The sequence below is a fragment of the Anopheles aquasalis genome, chromosome 2 (assembly GCF_943734665.1).
Source record: "Anopheles aquasalis chromosome 2, idAnoAquaMG_Q_19, whole genome shotgun sequence".
Classification (NCBI taxonomy): Eukaryota; Metazoa; Arthropoda; class Insecta; order Diptera; family Culicidae; genus Anopheles; species Anopheles aquasalis.
The window spans coordinates 38777339-38795000 of record NC_064877.1 but is presented as its reverse complement, the minus strand read 5'-3'; the positions used below and the strand labels follow the sequence as shown (position 1 = coordinate 38795000).

The window sequence follows — 17662 nt, the reverse complement described above, 5'->3', positions numbered from 1 at the left end:
CCACCCGCACCGGAGTGTCGCCGAGTGGCAGTGGCAGCGAACCAGTTAAGGTAAGCTGCGATTCGATTTCCATTCCAGGGCCGGGCAGCCCTGGATCAAGCGAAGCCCAGACGTGGCAGCTGACACCATCGGAGCTGTCAGGCTATGAAATGTAAAATTTTATCCCATAACATCCAATATGTTATGCTGGTGTCCCGGTGGTGGAAAAGCTCTGTCTGCCTTTCCGTTGCCAGACGAAGGACCACTGGAGCATTGGTAGGCAATATGGGTCCACAGATCGAGCTTAATTAAACGCTTCGGCTGAACTGTTTCGAAATCGAAATTTTGATTTCCCCCTCGCATTATGTCACAGCCACGACCGTACACGCAGTTTGACTTTCTCGCTCATTTGCTTCCAGAAGGTGCGGGGCCTGGAAAACCATACCAGCTTTTCAGCGATTTCCCCTTTCGGCTCGGAAACGGAATACCGTCAACTCACGGGTTGGTTGGGCCCAGTTTGAAAGGTCACCAACAAGAGGTACGGTTACGGTTGCGAAAGTTTTAATTTGTCTCTTCATGCGAGATGTAATTTGATTACCGAAACCAATTCCGTGGGTGCCTCGCTCACACACAGAAGCCAAAATGGGCAATAGTATAAACGAAAACGAGAAAAACGAGGGAATCTGGGCTACGGGCGGTCGTACATTAGCCGCTATCGTCGACTGTCGTTGTAACCGATGGTAAATGAGATGTAAAAATGCTCGGAATGCTCTGCACCGATGCTTGACCACCATCTCGCGAGCTGGCTGGCTGGCTGGCTGGCTGGCTTTCGGTGGTGGTTTGCTTTCATTCACACATTGGCGCCTCATTCGGCCGGGGAGACGGTGAAGATGTGAAAGGAGCGGACGAACGAATCGTTGTGAACACCACACGCCTTATCGGTGACCATTTCAGAACCTGCCGCTGTGCGCTGTAAACCAAGGTTAATGAGGCCGCTTCGAATTATGAAAAGGGTCACCAGTACATAGAGGCACCGGTCCGGGAATGGTTTCTTGTCGCTCCAGCGATGCGAGAGGTTTATTCATGATGAGGTCGGTGGAAAAAAAGGAACGTAAAGTGTACAAAAAGGGATTCTTTTGAATTGAATGTGTCTATCTTTGTAAAAAATCATTCAATCGAAATACTTTCTTCCGTAAAACCAAAGGGGATTTTATTTTATTTCGGGGAGTGGGAAATAAATGATTTTACTATTTTATTGACACCTCTCTTCTGCTGACGCTGTTCACAGGCAAGTTTAATTATTTCCATAATTTCTTTTTCAAAATGATGTTACTGGTCAACAACTGGACAACATCTTTACTTTCCCATCTTCTGTTACCTAATCTTGCTCTATTGGAACTGGCTAAGAACATTTTCGTAAAAGAGATCCTTTTGTCGTTCACGACTACACTGCGCAAAATTAAAATAGCACCACCATGTTTTTCGGCATTATTTTTCCAAAAATCTTAGAAACAATGCCAGTCTCTATGTTAATTTGTATCCGTTAGCTCACTATCGATGTTTTTAACTGCTATATGGGATATTTTTTTGTAGTATGAACATTAAAACTCAATTTTTAATAAAAAAAAGTGCGAAATAAAGATAGCACCACCTCAGGTTAATTTTACTTTTTTCACTCATTTTAAAGAACTATGTTTTGGTTTTCAGGACTATGAAAGTGGATTCTAAGTACGTGCAATTAGCAGTGAAATCATTTTTTTCCTTTTGATTTAGTTCCTATGATTCCATCAGACCACCTAATTTTAAAGGGTAAAAGGGAAAAGGTAAAAATTATAACCTATTACAATCAGCGAGCTTATCTAACAGAAAAATAGTTCAAATACTTCATCAAGCACACACAGCTGATGGAAAAATGTTGAAAAATAGCGATAAACTTGATCCTATCGAGAATTGTGAGGAGAAAGTGGGGTTTCCGCAAAGCATAACAGGACAATGCTACAGATTTTAGTGAATGAGAAAAGATCAACATCATAAATCCGCGCAAAATTAGATCTGACAGTGACTACACGTCACGTACAACAAATGCTGGCAGGTAGTGAGCACTTGGAGTTACTCAAAAGACTAGGAGGACACAAACTAACTAAGCTACATAAAGTGTATTATCTGAGCTTCGCGGAAAATCACATTTCCTGTCCGAAGAATGGAATAACTCGATCATTTTAGATTAAAAAAGGTCAACCTTGATGGTTTAGATGACTTACAATACTACTAGCTCGATTTGCGCAATGACTAGATTTAGAGATCGGCAGGAACTTGGGCGCTCACACATTGAAAATATAGGAAACCTTTTTCCTCCTCAAGTAGGCATACGTTGGCTTAAAGAACAATAAAAATACAGTTTGAGGATTATGCACACATGTTAGAGATACTTTTGAATCATCATTGATGGGTCAAGACTTTTTTTTTCAACAAGATAATGCTGCAACTCTTCACTCACAACGCACAAAACGTGGTTTTCTGATAAAAATACAGAAGCTATCGAATGGTCAACCCGTTTTCCGGATCTGAATCACATAGAAAACCTTTGGTATATGCTTACACGTCGTGTTTATGAAAACAGAAAGCAATTTGAATGTGTAAACAGGCTGAAATGTCGAGTTCTGGAGCGCTAAGAGCAAATCAATCATCTAATGCTTGAAACTCTGATGTTTTTTGTCTCGAAACATTGGTTTAATTGCTGAAATCGCATTTAATTGCAATCAGCTGTTTAATTGAAATCAGTTAGTTCATGAACAAATGCCAAATCCATGATGAATTTTGAGAAATACAAATGGATTTTGTTGAAAATCATAAGTGGTGCTCATAAACAAACTCATGCTAGTTTAATCCGTAACAGTTTTTAGCACATATAGCAGAAAGCATTTGATTGAAATTTAATTATTCGTCTTTTTATAAGAAAAAAAACTGGGTGGTGCTATTTTAATTTCGCTGAGTGTATATCCCACTTTCGTTCACGACTGTCTTCTAACAGCAGCTAGTTAGATCTGGAAGAATCATTACCAGATCACATATAGGGCTAAATGGTAGCTAAGATTCGTCTAATGGACGCTATCTTATTTAATAGTGGTCCGAATTCATGGTGTTATCACTCTCGTTTTCTTGCAGCAGCAGCGGGGACTGAGCTTTTGCTAACACTTTAGCTTTACCAAAGATGGATTTTCAGTACCGTACAACTGTAAGCATTCCAGTGTTTCTACTAATCATATTCAAAAATGTTACGATCAAAAGCTGCAGCAGACCTTGATTAACCTTTTTCCATCACCTAAAAGTCCCACATCATGAACATCGTGAACATATGAAAGATATGTTATAATAAAACAATGAAAATGGGGAAGAAACAGGAGTGCCACAAACGACAGATTAAAGTGTGCGCATTTCAAATTAATCAACACTTTAAATGGCTAAAGATCCCAAATGAATGAAGCTTTCCACAACTATGCACACAATGCATCTTTACATGAGCAAACAATGCCAAACAACACGGGACGCCCCGTTTTTTTATTGTTTTGTGCAATCAATTCACCATCGCACCATCGCACAATCACGGTGTGTGAAAACTTCAAAGCGATAAGCGAAGCGCCCTTTCTTCAACAATAACCAGCACCGTCTTAACACCCTGCCAGGTGTGAAGCCACATAATTTGCCAATCAAAAACCTTGACAACGCATCGACCGCAGAGCGGCCCCGTGGAGAGAAGCACCATTCAATACCGACGCTGGCACCATCCACAGCACCCATTCCCATCCCTGCCGTCCCTGCAGCTATCATGATCGCTTCGGTCGGGCCGACGGCATCGGTAGCATCGGTGGCGTTTAGCGCAATTGCCGGTTAATAATGCAGGCAGGCAGTACAAACACTTTGCATACCATAATTTGATTAACAACTGGCTGGTTTTACCGTCCCTGAACGAGGGAGGGGGGTGGGGAGGGTCCACCGTAACCGTATCCGCCACGCGATCTTGGTACACACTTGGAGACACGCACCCTTGGTATCTTGGGAGGCCGACCCGGGAAGATGCCTTGGTGCGCTAGATAATGATGCTCGATGCATGCGAAATTAGATACACGCGCTGGCGTGCGCTCAACGCCCAGCGACAGGCGCGCGCCTTCCACTCCACCGCCTGCTGCACGTTGCCTTGAGCGCAATTATGCTGATAATGACGCCGGAAGCTACGGCACGGCAGTGCCGATGCCGCGGTGCCGGGTTGCGTTGCGCTTTTTAAACGATGCTTCCCTTCATCTTCGCACCTTGCGATCTTCTCGGCACGAAGAAGGTGAGGAAAGGCAATGAATATGATCGCCACCGTTCAGCATCTTTGCCCTTCAGTTTCCACGTCGAGAGCGAACCGGAACTACCGGGCTGTTGGTGGTTGTTGGTGCATTTCCGTGCTTCCGTGCTCTGGGAATCGCATCGATGAAGGAGGCTCATCAAGATGTTAGACTGAGCCAGCGGTTTCTACTGCAGTACGATAAGCGAAAGCGATTTAAAGGTCAGATTGTACCGAGCGCGCTGATGTTGATATCATTTTTATTTTCCAAATGTTTTGCTCAAATAAAGTAGAACTGGGAAAACTTTTCAATGTCTTGTTGGCTTCAAAAAACCGCCCGAGAAATAAAAACGAAAAGTCTGCACCAGCTGCAGACCACCACCGACGGGATGTATAATGAAGAAGGATTGCCCGAGTCGCTGGAGCTCTACATGTCTACATCCCATAATGCAAACATCATTTACTGCCTAATGAGCATAAACTTATTGAATCAAATGGCAATCACCCGTCAGCGTGTGTGGAGTGTGCAGGGCAGTGCAGTGGGCGATAGATACGCGGCACATTGTGGAATGTGGAGCTAAGCACCATTCGCCTAATTAGTAACATAAATGAGCATTAAGTCGCGAGGGACCGCGGCGTCGTGTGGGGCCCCATATGGGGCCCATATTCGCATGTGCGGCTACCATGAATAATGGGTAGTCAACGCCACGGCCCACGCGACAGAAACCGCGTAAACCTAATAAAACGTTTCTCGTGTGGAAAATCTCGTTAAAAAGTTTCGAAAAACTTTTTTCGTCTCCCCGCGCTTGTTTGATTACATTTGCCGAACACTCTCCGAAAACACACCGCCGGAGGCACCGTACACCGGTACGCGGTACCCTGGTTCCGCTCCGGCGATCATCCATCAACGATTACTGACAAAGTTATCACCTCGCTCGCTGCCACACCAACCGGAGGTGCGGTGCGGTTGACATTGGGCTCGAAGTTGACCTTTTTTGCTTCAATCTCATGACGACGATCTCATTACAGCACAAAACCGTAACAAAACCGTCCCGCGCAAAGTCAAATGGGAACCGGGGCTAACGCAGCTGTGGCAGCCAGTGCTGGTGCTGCAGCAAGTGTTTTCTGAGATACGGAGAAACGCTAGCAGCAAGCCTACCTTCTGCCTCTAGAACTGTGGCTTCTAGATGCTGCGCCCTCACCAGTAACGCATCCGCGTTAATTACTCCTCCATATTCCTTTCTGCGCTAGGTGAACGATGAACCCTGTGAAGAGTGTGTGGCCAAACCGCACGAGGCACGTGAATCACGTACCAGCTTGTCTTTGTTTCTTCCGGGGCGTCCGTGGTTTCGTGGTTTCTGCGTGGAGTAAGCACCGACCAACGTTGACAACGACGACGACGACGCACGGTGATGATGATGGCAAGGAGACAATTTCCCCCGAGGATGTGTTCTCTGCGGAGAGTGCGTCTAACATGGAAAATACTCAAAAGCCCTTCCCTCACTTTCCTCACCCCATTCCGTGAGCTACAAATCCTCTGGCCACAACCCTGGTGGGCACACTGGGTGGGGTTGGGTTGTGTACGCAAGAGGCGTACAGGCGTACTGGGAGTCCCGATGGAGTTGTTTGTGCCAGCACCACTGGAAAGTTGACAGCACTGTTGCGTAATAATTGATGACATTTAAATTGATTTCTTCTTCTTTTACGGGGGGAGAGGGTAAGTCCCGAGCGCCCGACTAACGGTGACGACAGCGACAACATTAATGAACGTGGTGTTGGTGGTGTGGCCCCGTGTGAGATGGATGGCTTGCGATTGATGGACCAAGTTCTACAAGCAGCAGCAGCAGCAGCGAGCCTGAAGCGTGAACGAGGTGACAATTCGGAGAAATGCTTGCTAGCTTGCTTGCTTGCTTGCTAGCCTGCACATCACGTGTTTGCCGGGGAGATGTGTTCCAATTTGCGTCTTGGCACATTTGGGGCACATTAATCGAGCACCAAACTGCAATGCACGCAGTGAAGGAATGCTGCTTATTGGAGGGAATCGATCATTGGAAACGATTACTACCACGTCGAGGAGATCCTCAAGAATGACAGAGGTTTTGGGAAAAGGAATAGAAAGAATTGATGGTAAGAAAGAAAGCCAGTGCATAAACCATGAGCGACACGTCCCGGAAATCCATCGCCTTACTTGGCTGGATGTCTTGGCATGGTACCATCTTCCTTTCGGTTCCAGTTCCCTTGGAGATGGTTAAGCAATTGTCAAGGGAAGCAGTTCCTGAACCGTGGAGTGGAGCAGCCCTTACTTCAAATGAACTCTTAAGCCAAACGAACACCGCCCAGCTCCCTACCGCCTACCTGGATGGCACGTGTGCTGCGAGACGTGTGGGCCACGTTTAAAGTAACGAAATGTGTGATGCTCAGCTATTCGCTTTCGCTTCGCTCGCCATTTCCTTTGATTGGAAGTCAGATTTCAGGAGTCAGCGCCTGAGCCTCGTTCGCCTGGCATCATTATTCATTGCCAACCCTCTACAAACGAGCGGGAGATGAAAGGAGACATGCGAGGCGGGGCCGCAGGTGTAAGTTTGATTCCATCGCAGCCACCGGCATGGTTCATGTGATTTTCAGGAGAAGGTTTCAGGAAGAATGCATGCATATCTGCGGAGGTCGTTCCCTACCAGCCGGCGGCCTCGCATCGTTCATCGGATCCCTTTTGCTTGCTTCTTTATTTCTCCATTAGCATGTGCGCCGCTCGACGCACACTGATTGCTTGTAAATATTTATGCCATCTACACACGATGCCAACCAGGTGTATGGGTCGCGTGTGCCGTGTTGCTTGAGGCCTTGGTTTCGGTTGCCTTGGTTTCCCGGGGGCTCGGAGGAACCGAAGGCCGGTCCCGAAATTTTGATGTCGAAGGTGCTGCTTTCAGACAATATTTTTGGTGGGAAACTCTTTCTTTGAACGGTCGTCTTTCGGCTTGCTTGTTCTTTTGCTTGTCCGGTTTTTCCCCCAAAAGTTTCTTTGACGATTTATCAAACTCGAACGGTAACATGTCGAACATGCCGGTACGACATTGTTGTTTCACACCCATCCATCCACGCCATCTCCGGTTTAGCTTAGTATGAATAGTAATAACTTCATAAATTCACCAAACACCACTCGATAAGGGGAGCGCAGGGTGTTCGTACATTGTTTTCGGTTCACTTCTGCTTCACCACCTGTACAGATTAGCACACAGTGAAGGTCCTACGTTAAACCGGTTCTACACAAACCTTGTTCGTTTGTTTTGCCAACGAAGAAAAACAGGTAGTGTTGAGTGTCTATGCAAAGAAGTTAGGCCGAGCGTGGACTCCTTGATCCTTCGAGTCGCTTTTTCGTAAATTTATTTTTATATATTTTTTAACTTTTGAAAGCTAAGCAAATATCTGAATTTACTATGAATATCATTTTTAGGTAAAGCATGATGCAGTTTCACAGATTCGCTAATTACATTATCGGAAACATGTATTTTATTTGAAAGCTGTACTCGAACTTGGTGTGAGCGGTTTCATCATCTGTAGGAAATTGAGGTAAACAGAACTATGTTCATTTTGTTCGGCAAATGTTTCAACACACTCTAATACTTTTTTATGTATCAACGATTACTTTCGTTGGTAGAATTTCGCTGCCAAAAAACAAAAAAAGCTGTGTGTACAGACATGGCGACAACAAGCAACAAGCATCAAAGCGGCCAGTGAGTAAGGTGTGCCCAATGAATTATCGTAAGCTGGTACTCCAAGCACCGTTGCTATCACACGGACTCAATGATGATGATGATGATGACGATGATGGTTCTGTTATGCAAAACTCACCCAAGCTCTAACACCGCAATGCAGATGAAGCTACCGGCGTGGTCGGAATACTGACGAAATTTGTTTTATTTTCCAATTGACCGGTACATTGCAGGACTACCTATCAGCAGCATTGTGACATTCTTTTTTTTTATCCAAACCATTATGTTAGCTTTTATGTTGCCCACTAGACGCCCTTCGTCCTCGTACAAGGCACGTGGTGGTCAACGCATGCTGGACGCTTTTAACGAGCGGAAAGTGTTGTTGCTAAACGAACAACCATTATGCGGTTCGGTGCGGTGAGCAGTTACGATACGAGAATTTATATCAATCGGTGTCGTTCAACCTGCAGTACCTTCGTCAATAACATCGCAAAGGCATTTATCGCGCAGCAGTGAAGACGGCGCCGTGGTGACAATAACGTATTGTTTGCATAAACTGTTGCTGTCTGTCTGTCGGTTATCGTGAGACAACAAGCGACACTGGCGCACAACTGCTACCAGATTGAAAGCTGATTCCCGATTTGTGGGCAAGAGGTTTAAGAGGCAGTTCGTCGCCCGTAATTGCCGCAACACCGCAGGGTGCCTTAAACTGGCCAACCCTTCCATACATACAGCCATTAGCGACATCCTTTGTTTGTGTTGCGCCCCGCTAATTCCATAACTCAGGCGCTGTTCCAGGAACAATTATGCAAACAGACGAGTAAACTGTCGTCAGGCTCGGTGTATGGCGCCGGGCATAATTTTCTACTCTCTGCTCTGCTCCGTTGCTTCATATTAGACCCCCCGGGGGGGGACCATGGAGTCCATTTTTACACATTCACCTCCGGAGGTGAGGCTGCGGCATCCCATTTTACTTCATTCTTCCCCTGGCTTACCTGAGGCGTTGCTGCAACCGATGCCGCCTGTAGAATGTGGCCGGCACCGGCAACCGTGTGATGTCCGTAGGCACCGAACGGAACCGCGCTGAGGGCGGTGGCATGTGTGGCGTGGCCGGAAATGGGGGCAGCCACAACTGTCGCTCCGGCGACATGTTGATTTATGTAAGCGGTATGCTGATGCTGCTGCTGATGCTGTGCTGGTGTACCTGCGAAGGAGAAGCCGAAGAAGCTCTGCGTTAACATCTGACGAGTAGCATCCGTCCCTTTTGTGTCTAGGGCCGTGCGCTCATTGCCAAGCCAAGTGTCCGAGATCCGTGAGGTGAGTACATCCGAGGTGAGTGTGGCGAAATCATTAGGAGACGAATGGGATTTTGATTGGAACCACAATTAATTAGACGCATCGTCCGGACACTGGCACTGGCAACGATGACAACGAAGGCGATGTTGGCAATCAAGTGCGCCATCGTTGTCCTCGTCGCCGTTGGCCAATGAATCTAAATTAATCGGATTATCACGCGGATCAACACATCTTCGGTGCTCTTGTCGGAACGGTGGCAATTGAATACGTTGACGCTTGTTGGTCAAATCGGTGCTCTAGGCAATCTACCGGAGCACCACTAGCATCGTAATTGTTGTAATTGAATCATCGTCAGTTACGCTCAATTCGAAGGCTCTCTCTCAAGTCTCAAGAGGAGGTGTGTTGTGATAATGGTAATGGGAAGCGAAGGACAACAACGGTGTAGTTACCTTATTAATCAGCATGTTTCTGCGGTTTTTTTGTTTGTAAGCAACAGCTTCACCATTCAAAAAATTCTTCTTCTACAAACAACGCACCATTTGCTGTGCAATGCTACAATATGTAAAAGGGATTGTAGCGTTACCAGAAAAACCAGTTACAGTGTGCCTCACTGCGAGTCGCAGTTGCTTCGAGCATTGAGGAAATCGCATCATTTGTCCAGGGCTCCAAGGCCAACCAGCAGCAGCAGACGCTAACGGACGAGCGAAGCAGAGGACGCGCACTATCACACTCGCCGAAATAAATGTAGCTTTCGCATGGCCAAGCATGGTGTACTATGATTGCACCATGGACTACAACTGCACGTGCACGTCTAGCTAGGTCGTGATGCTCCGCTCCGTATCGCAAACAATTTTTCATGACCAAACAGCGGGGTTAGCATGAAAAATGCATATCGTTTCCATATCCAATCAGGACCGAGTGGCCAGGTCAGAACCTGACACTGCTATTCAGGTCCGCCTCGAGGGAAGTAACCCCCCCTGGCAGCCCCCCTTTGCCTCTCTGTCTCTCTCTGTCTAGACCTCATGCGCCCAACACGAAATACCATTACAAGCGCACCTTGCCTCTGCAACGTTTCTGCATCCCAATCCGTTGAAACATTTAAATCCTTGCAGAACAGCCACTCCATTTGTTTAACTCCCAACGTGGAGGGAAAAAGGTCGCGGAAAATCGGATGCAACAACGCGACACAACGAGAAGGTCTCCCAGGTTGACCTCAAACGAAGGGATGCGACCTTACTGTCACATGCATCACGGACCCTGGTGCACCTGATGGTTCTCATCATCGTCACCATCATCACCATCATCAGCTTCGTCCTTCCACAACATCAACTACGTGCTACGTACCTATGATGACCGGAATGGCTGGTGCGCCGCGTTTGTTCTGCGATTTGTCGACAACATTGGCACCATTTTTCGCACCATTTTCGCTGGCCACCTCGGGTTGTGGATCCGTTTGCAGGGCCTCACTGTGACTACTGTCTGCCAGGCAGCTCCCACTACCCAGGAGCAGCAGCAGCAGCGCCACCAGACTGAAGTGTTGCTGGAATGAGAAATGACGGGATATTGTTACTGTTTTCAATGCAATGCTAACACTTTTTCGGAATTTGCGAGGAGTAGCACTAGGAGCAGACCGTGAATGAGCACCTTTTCCACCTGAAGCGCACGGACGCTTCGGAGTGACATGATTTTAATGTTCGATTTCCGGTACCCCCTTGAGTCCACCTGATCCTTCTATCGATGTAGCGACAAGCTTCAAGGATTTGGGGCGGATTGGAACCCCGAAATCATAAATGATCCACCAGCCGTTTGCAGAATAATGATTTCCTCCAGATCGTCGTCGCAACCGAACAAGCGCCCAGCCTTTTTGTAACAATCATTCTTATGCCAGGATGCCAGGATGAAAATGACATGCAGTTTTCCTTCCAACATCCCGATTCGGTTCGCCCATCCAAAGCGCTTTCTTGGAACGGGCCTCAACCGTTAGCACCCGTACCCGGGTCGGGTTGGAAACAAATCGAATTTTCCACCGCACCGCGACTACCGTGGTGCACTTCCTCGCGCGGGAACTGAACCGTAGCACCGTGGAGCTAACAATATATGGGCCACATATGTGCACCGATGTGGCAGCAGCGCGCTTGCGAGAAGCTACGCTTTGGTGGTGCTGCTCAAGAATAAAAAGAAAGGAAAGCTCAGCTTCTCCTTTGCGCCGAGGAGAATGGCTTGTCCTGGTGCCCTCAATGGCATGTAGATGTCAGAGCGTCAGTGGAGCAGCCAAGAAATGGATGGGATTATCAACAGGATGGAACAATTTGTGAAATTTTGGCTCATCCATCCGTCGTTTGCGGCGCTTGCGTCTCTCTAGCACCAAAGGTTCTACACTTCTGTGCCATCGCCATCGAGTGCCATCTCTGGGCACCGGTCGGAAGATGGATACTCGCGGATCCGGTGCACGGTTCTGAAGAATCGTTTAAACCGGGGATTCTCCAATTTTTTTTCCATGTGTTCCATGTCTTCTACGAGGCCACACATTTCGTGATGTCGCGTCAAGGCCACGTATAGCTGAATGCCCGTGGCTTCTGCCGAAGCCTTTAATTAATGGAAACAGCCGGGTGCTGGATGTGATTGAGACGCATTAAAGGATTACCATAAATCGGATCGGTGCCAATCGATTCGAGTGACACTGGGGTGGTGCCATCAAGGGGATCAAGTTTCGATTCGGTTGCTTCTAATTGTAGTTTTTGGTGGTTTCGAAAAGGAATCCAATTGATATTCATTCTCTGGCTGCGGATTTGACTGCATTCGTGAAAGGTTTATCGGTTACTATTTAATTAATGATCATTATTCATCTTTTGCGCTTTTTGGTCTATCCTTTCTGAGCGAAGAAACGAGCTTATTGTCCATTGCGCTTCAGATGGCGTCTTCATAGCCTCTCTTGATTCGTCAATTGGAATTGGATTTAAAAACAAAAAGGAGGGAAACTGCACCTCCCCTTTCACCCAAGATCAACTCTTAGCGCGTGTTAATCAAGAGCGCTAAGTTGACACTTTGTGGAATTGTAATTATTACTTAAACCAATCCGACGGTAGACTCAATAGAATGCTCCACCATAATCCCGCTCACTTTACGGTTTTAGCTGCAAAGCACCGTCCTGACCACCGTCCGGATTGGATAATCAATTCCAATCACGATTTGATTTTCCTCGCTACCTCGCTCGCTCCACTATCCGCCGCCTCCATCTGGCAGCCGTTGAGACGAGAACTTTCAAACAATCCGGAATCACTATTTAATCCTATTTAGTGCACTCGCTCGGTCGTTCGTCCTGGTCTCGTGCAATCGGTCCATCGCCGGCCGCCCATATTTTATTGTTAGCAGCATGATTCCTTCGCTTGATAAATCCTAATCCTTTCTACACTCTTCGAAGACCGCAGATACAGTCCGAAGAGCGGAAACACATGCACACATCCAAACGCAAACACCAAGCAAACCAAGAACGCACGATCCTTCGCTCGTTCCGTCCGAAGCTCCCGGCAGAAGTGCATACTCCCGGTGCGCTCTGGCATAAATCCAGCATCCGTTCTAAAGGAAGTGGTTGTTGCAGAGGACAGAGGGAGTGAAAGTTTATCGTGGAGAAAGAAAAAAACCGAAAGCTTCCCGTTCACCACGCGGAACACGGAAGCAAAGCAAATGGATTCCGAGAGCAGACGTGTACGCTCCAGCCCTCTGTCCGGGTTGAAACGGTTAAGCACAGAACATATCCCACGGCTAATCCTTTTGGATCTTTCGTGGGGAAGCGATGCCGGGGAGCTTTGACCAAGCGCAGAACGTGTGTCCGGAACCGCGGGCGAGAAAGTCAGAATCAGAGGACCGCACGCGCCCGTGTAAAGCCCGTGTCCGTGGCAACTGACGACAATCGCTCTGTCGTTGTCGCTGTCAATGCACCACCGAACTCCGTAAGCCTTTTGAATGTATGATGGACTTAGCATAAATCGCCAACAAGTGTTTGCCCTCGAGAGAAAAACGCTTCCGGCTAATGATTCCGCTTTCCGACGCAGTAATGACAACCGCCGGTTGTTGTTTAAGCTGCTGCTCCACATTGTGGGAATAAAACAAAAATCTAGTTGGCATCCACAGCAGGCGTTGTTATGGGAGACGCATCACGCATTAGCCCGTGTGTTTCCGGTTTTGTCGTTTGTTATCCTGACCATTTTAATCTTATTTTTCGTTGTCGAGCTTCGCGGTTTTCGACGCTTAACAATTCTCCCGGCTCGTCGGCCGATCTGGCCATGCTACACATATGCAATAGTCCTGCATTTGTTTCGTTGCTGCGCATAGTTTCACTTAATTGAAACACACAACAATGCACCGCCCCAAACAAACACACTGGCAGCATTCTTTCGACCAAATCGAACACGTGTAACACGCCGCACGTTCCATGTTGGCGCGAAAGTAAATTAAGTTCCCTCCTCCCAGTCACTTCGGAAACTCCAACCAACGCACTCCACTCGCCACAACGTACCATAACTTTCATCGTGGAATGCGACACGCTCGCGTGTATCGGGAGGGGTGGTGCTGGAACTAATGGGTGGAATGCCAGGGAAACCTCCGACTACTCAATCACTGGATCACTCTGGATCGCTCGATCAGCATCGATCAACACGGACACGGACAGCGATGAGATGGATACACGGATTCGATTAAAAATATAAACATTCACACGAGCACAAAAAACATCGAACCTTTCCCTTGACGCTCGTTACACAATTTCGCGCAACAACAAAATAAAAAACCGCGAATCGAAACACGTGGCTCCAGACTGATGCAAACCGCGCCAAAGCAAACAGGCAACTGAAAGTGAATCTAGCAAACACTGGCCTTTTTTATATGGATGTAATAATTTTAATTAGTGGAAGCGCCGACCGGCAACACTCCCGAGCGCCCGAGAGCAAAAGTGTTGCTCAGTGATCGGAGGGTGGGGGAGCAAAGCATCGTGGTGATCGGCGGCTGCCAACGAACCGCGTGCCCACCCCGCTCGCCAACCTGTTGCACCGGATGCACCGACGCTGCAACGACTGCGACTGGCGGGTGGGAAAATCCCTTGGCTTACGGTGGGGTGCAAGTGATATTTACCTTCGGGGCAGAAAATCCCTTCCGCAAGCCACAACGGGCGGGAGTGGCGATGAGAGCGAGAGAGAGAGAGAGACGGCCTTGGTGAAGGCATCTTGTTTTCTTTCTCGCGAGATCCACCGTGCATAAGCCGTTAAGTTCCATGGGCTCCACGTTCCATCATCATCATTGGCCGGCACTAGCCGGGATGCTCGATATACGATCAACGGGTGTATCGTGCAGCATAACACGCGCCACCACTGCCATCATCATCATCATCATCATGAACAGCCTCGGTGGTCGCAAATTAAAATTAGGCTTTCTTTATCAGACCGTCGGCACCGTCACTGACTCCCAGCTGAAGCTGGAGTTGTTTGACTTGCCAAGCGAGCGGATTAGCCGATGTGCAGCACACGGGAGGCGATGGAAGGCGAGTGCGATCGCTTGGTCAGCATCGTCGACGTCGCTGCTGCCGCCAACAGCATAATTGAGTTCAAGGTATCGAGGCGAATGAACGATGCAACGACGGCTACCGGGCGGCTACTCTTGCTGGATCGGGAAGCGGATTGAAGTAGAAAGAAAAAAGCGTGCACATCGCCCAGCCCCTTTGGCGACAGGGCATCACCGAGATTCCGAGCGATGATATGGGAAGTAAGTTACCAGCACACAATTCACTTATGTGGTCTGTTTGCTATCAACGATGCAACATTGTTGCAGCATTCCCGCGGACGTGCATATTTGTTTTGTAACAAAGTAAACAGAAGTGTGAAGGGTTTTCGATACAAATAGAGAGCAAACTGTGTGGAATAAGATTAATGGAATAATGGAATCGATATAACGGTTCAATGCAATCGTAAGTAGAGGTACACTGCCATTCTAATTGGAATGAAAATATTTTCTTTTTCATTTTTATTGTTAATCATTTGTTTTTCATTCCTTTTTTCCTATTTTTATTACACTTTTCGTACCTTTTTCATTACAGATTGCCATCTCTGCGTGTTTACATAATATTTCGAATGTTTCTATTGCTTTCTTTTTTAACTGCGACCTTCCATTACATTGTAAACCTCCCATTCGATACGTTCTGCAAACAGTATTTTTCCATCCCCATCTCTAATTATCATGTTGTCCCCTGCCACCGGGATCATCGGACCGTCAGTTGCATCTTGTTATCGCCGGACGTAGCCCCTGAAGGCTCGGAGAGTGAATGGCGCCTCATTACTGCACGCGCCGCATGCGGTGCATATTAATTGTAATTATTTGTTGCATAATTATCGCCGGGGTTTCGATTGGCGAGCGACATAATCGGCCACGGTGAAGGTGGTCACCGATTGAATTGGAGGGCACCATTCGCGGTTGTGACAGACACATCGGTGCTCGATTTGCAAGGATTACGATTAGCATTGATCCAGTGCACCGAGCAGCGCATATCGATAGCGCAATCAGCGGTTTGATTGTTGTGCAGTATGGAAGCATAATGAGTGCTCCAAACGCGTGCTGGACGCGGGGTGGCTGAAGTTATCAATCACTCAATCTGATCTGAAACGTGACGTTTCCCTTTCGGCAGCAGCAGCAGCCGGAGTTTAATGTTTGTGTTAATTACAGGCCGGAAGGATAAGGATTTGTAAAAGTGACATCGATAACATGCCAGCCAGCGTACCCAGCATATTAATTTCCTTCTTTACACACGGTTTGAATGGCTGCAATGGTGAAATTATTGGAATTGTTTGAAGTTTTCATGAAATAATAAAATCAAAAGAGATGCACATTGATCGCGATAATGTGTTGCTGTCAATCTGCACAGGATTATCGGCAAATTTGGTGGATTAACTTCCTCAAAATGACACCCATAATTTGCCATTACTTCTCATCGCGGCCGAATCAAAACGGAGCCATTTAAATCTACTTTTGCAACAAACGAAACAATCCCGGCTGAGAGACAAGACCCGGGGCTGGTACGGCTGCGGATTTGTGGAATGTTCAAACACGTGCATTACATTTCTGCTCTGCAAAAGGGTTTTGCGGGCTCGGGATGCTTGCTCTGGGCTTCCATAAATGCACTCCGAAACCGGGCTTGGTGTGTAATTACCGAATCCGAACTCCGAAAGCCCAAACCAAACCATAAAGGTGCTCTACCGGAACTGATCGGTTTGTCTGGGGCCTCTGGTGCCTGGAATCGCAAACCATAAGCCGTCTCCCTCTCTCTCTCTCTCTATCGTCCGCATGTTGCAATGGAAGAGGAGTTCCTCGGCCTCGGAAGGAAAAACCGGAACCACATCCGCTGGGGCCACGCTGGCTGGCTGGCTGGCTGGATGGGGTGACAAAATGGCACCAAAAGGAGGTACAGAGGGAAGGGGCCTTTGCCCCCCCCCCCCCCCCCCTATTCGTCGTCACTCATGTGGGCAAAAAGGACAGTCCATATCACCGTTTACACAGTCATTAGTGTTGTGAGCTGTAAATTGCCTTCGTGCCACCGAGACACTGAAGGGAACGGATTGGAACGGTACGGTCGGGAGCTGGTGCCACGGACCCGGCACCGTCCGTCGGTACGGTCGGGAGCTGTATGCGGGTGCATTAATTAATTCCAACGAAGGGCCACCACCACCAGCAGCAGCAGCAGCAGCAGCAGCACCAAGGAAGGATGATCAACCAGCGGAACATCGACCAGCGCAACATCGGTTGACAGTACATGACGTGCACCAGCGCAGCAAGACAGCTAACAACGTGCTCGGTTGGCCACAACCCAGGCGATACGTCAACAACCGCCCCGGAATGGTAGGACACCCTTCGCACCCTCCCTCCCACCCGGGTGTACATCGGCCACCCATTGGAAAACATTGTTGTTGTGCTTTCGGGGCCACTAATGCCCGGACAGTTGACATGCACATTTTCGCATGCAGCATGTTATGTGCTTCTCGGGGTGGAGGTGATAGGGGTCCCTGCCCCCTGACAACCATAACGAGACCATTCGGTGTCAACCCAGTGGACCAACAGCACACCAGCAGCACATCGGGATTCGGGTTGACGGTTTGTGGTCGGGGCAACGGGAAAACAAACAACTTGTCGTGCTCGCATGAAAGTCTAATGTTGTTTCAACGCACCACCGTACGCCACGTGGTGTCCGGTTCATTACTGTTGGGAATCGCCGGTTGCAGAAAGACGAATCACCACGCGCACACAGTAGCAGACGACACCAAAACCAATTACGTTTGAATGGAAAATAATGATTCAATCAGTTTTCAACCGT

The 17662-nt window shown here is 47.8% G+C and overlaps 1 protein-coding gene across 1 annotated transcript in view; it reads right to left on the bottom strand.

Moving 5' to 3' along the window:
- The window catches only part of LOC126569793 (centrosomal and chromosomal factor-like), a 21680-nt gene extending 7814 nt beyond the window's left edge, over positions 1-13866 (bottom strand). The window contains exons 1-3 of the mRNA XM_050227136.1: positions 13829-13866; positions 10657-10852; positions 9012-9220 (exon numbers count right to left, since the gene is read on the bottom strand). Coding sequence (XP_050083093.1) covers positions 9012-9220; positions 10657-10852; positions 13829-13840 — 417 coding nt within the window. The 5' untranslated portion in view covers positions 13841-13866. The remainder of the gene's footprint in view (positions 1-9011; positions 9221-10656; positions 10853-13828) is intronic.
- Between the last annotated feature and the right edge of the window lie 3796 nt (positions 13867-17662).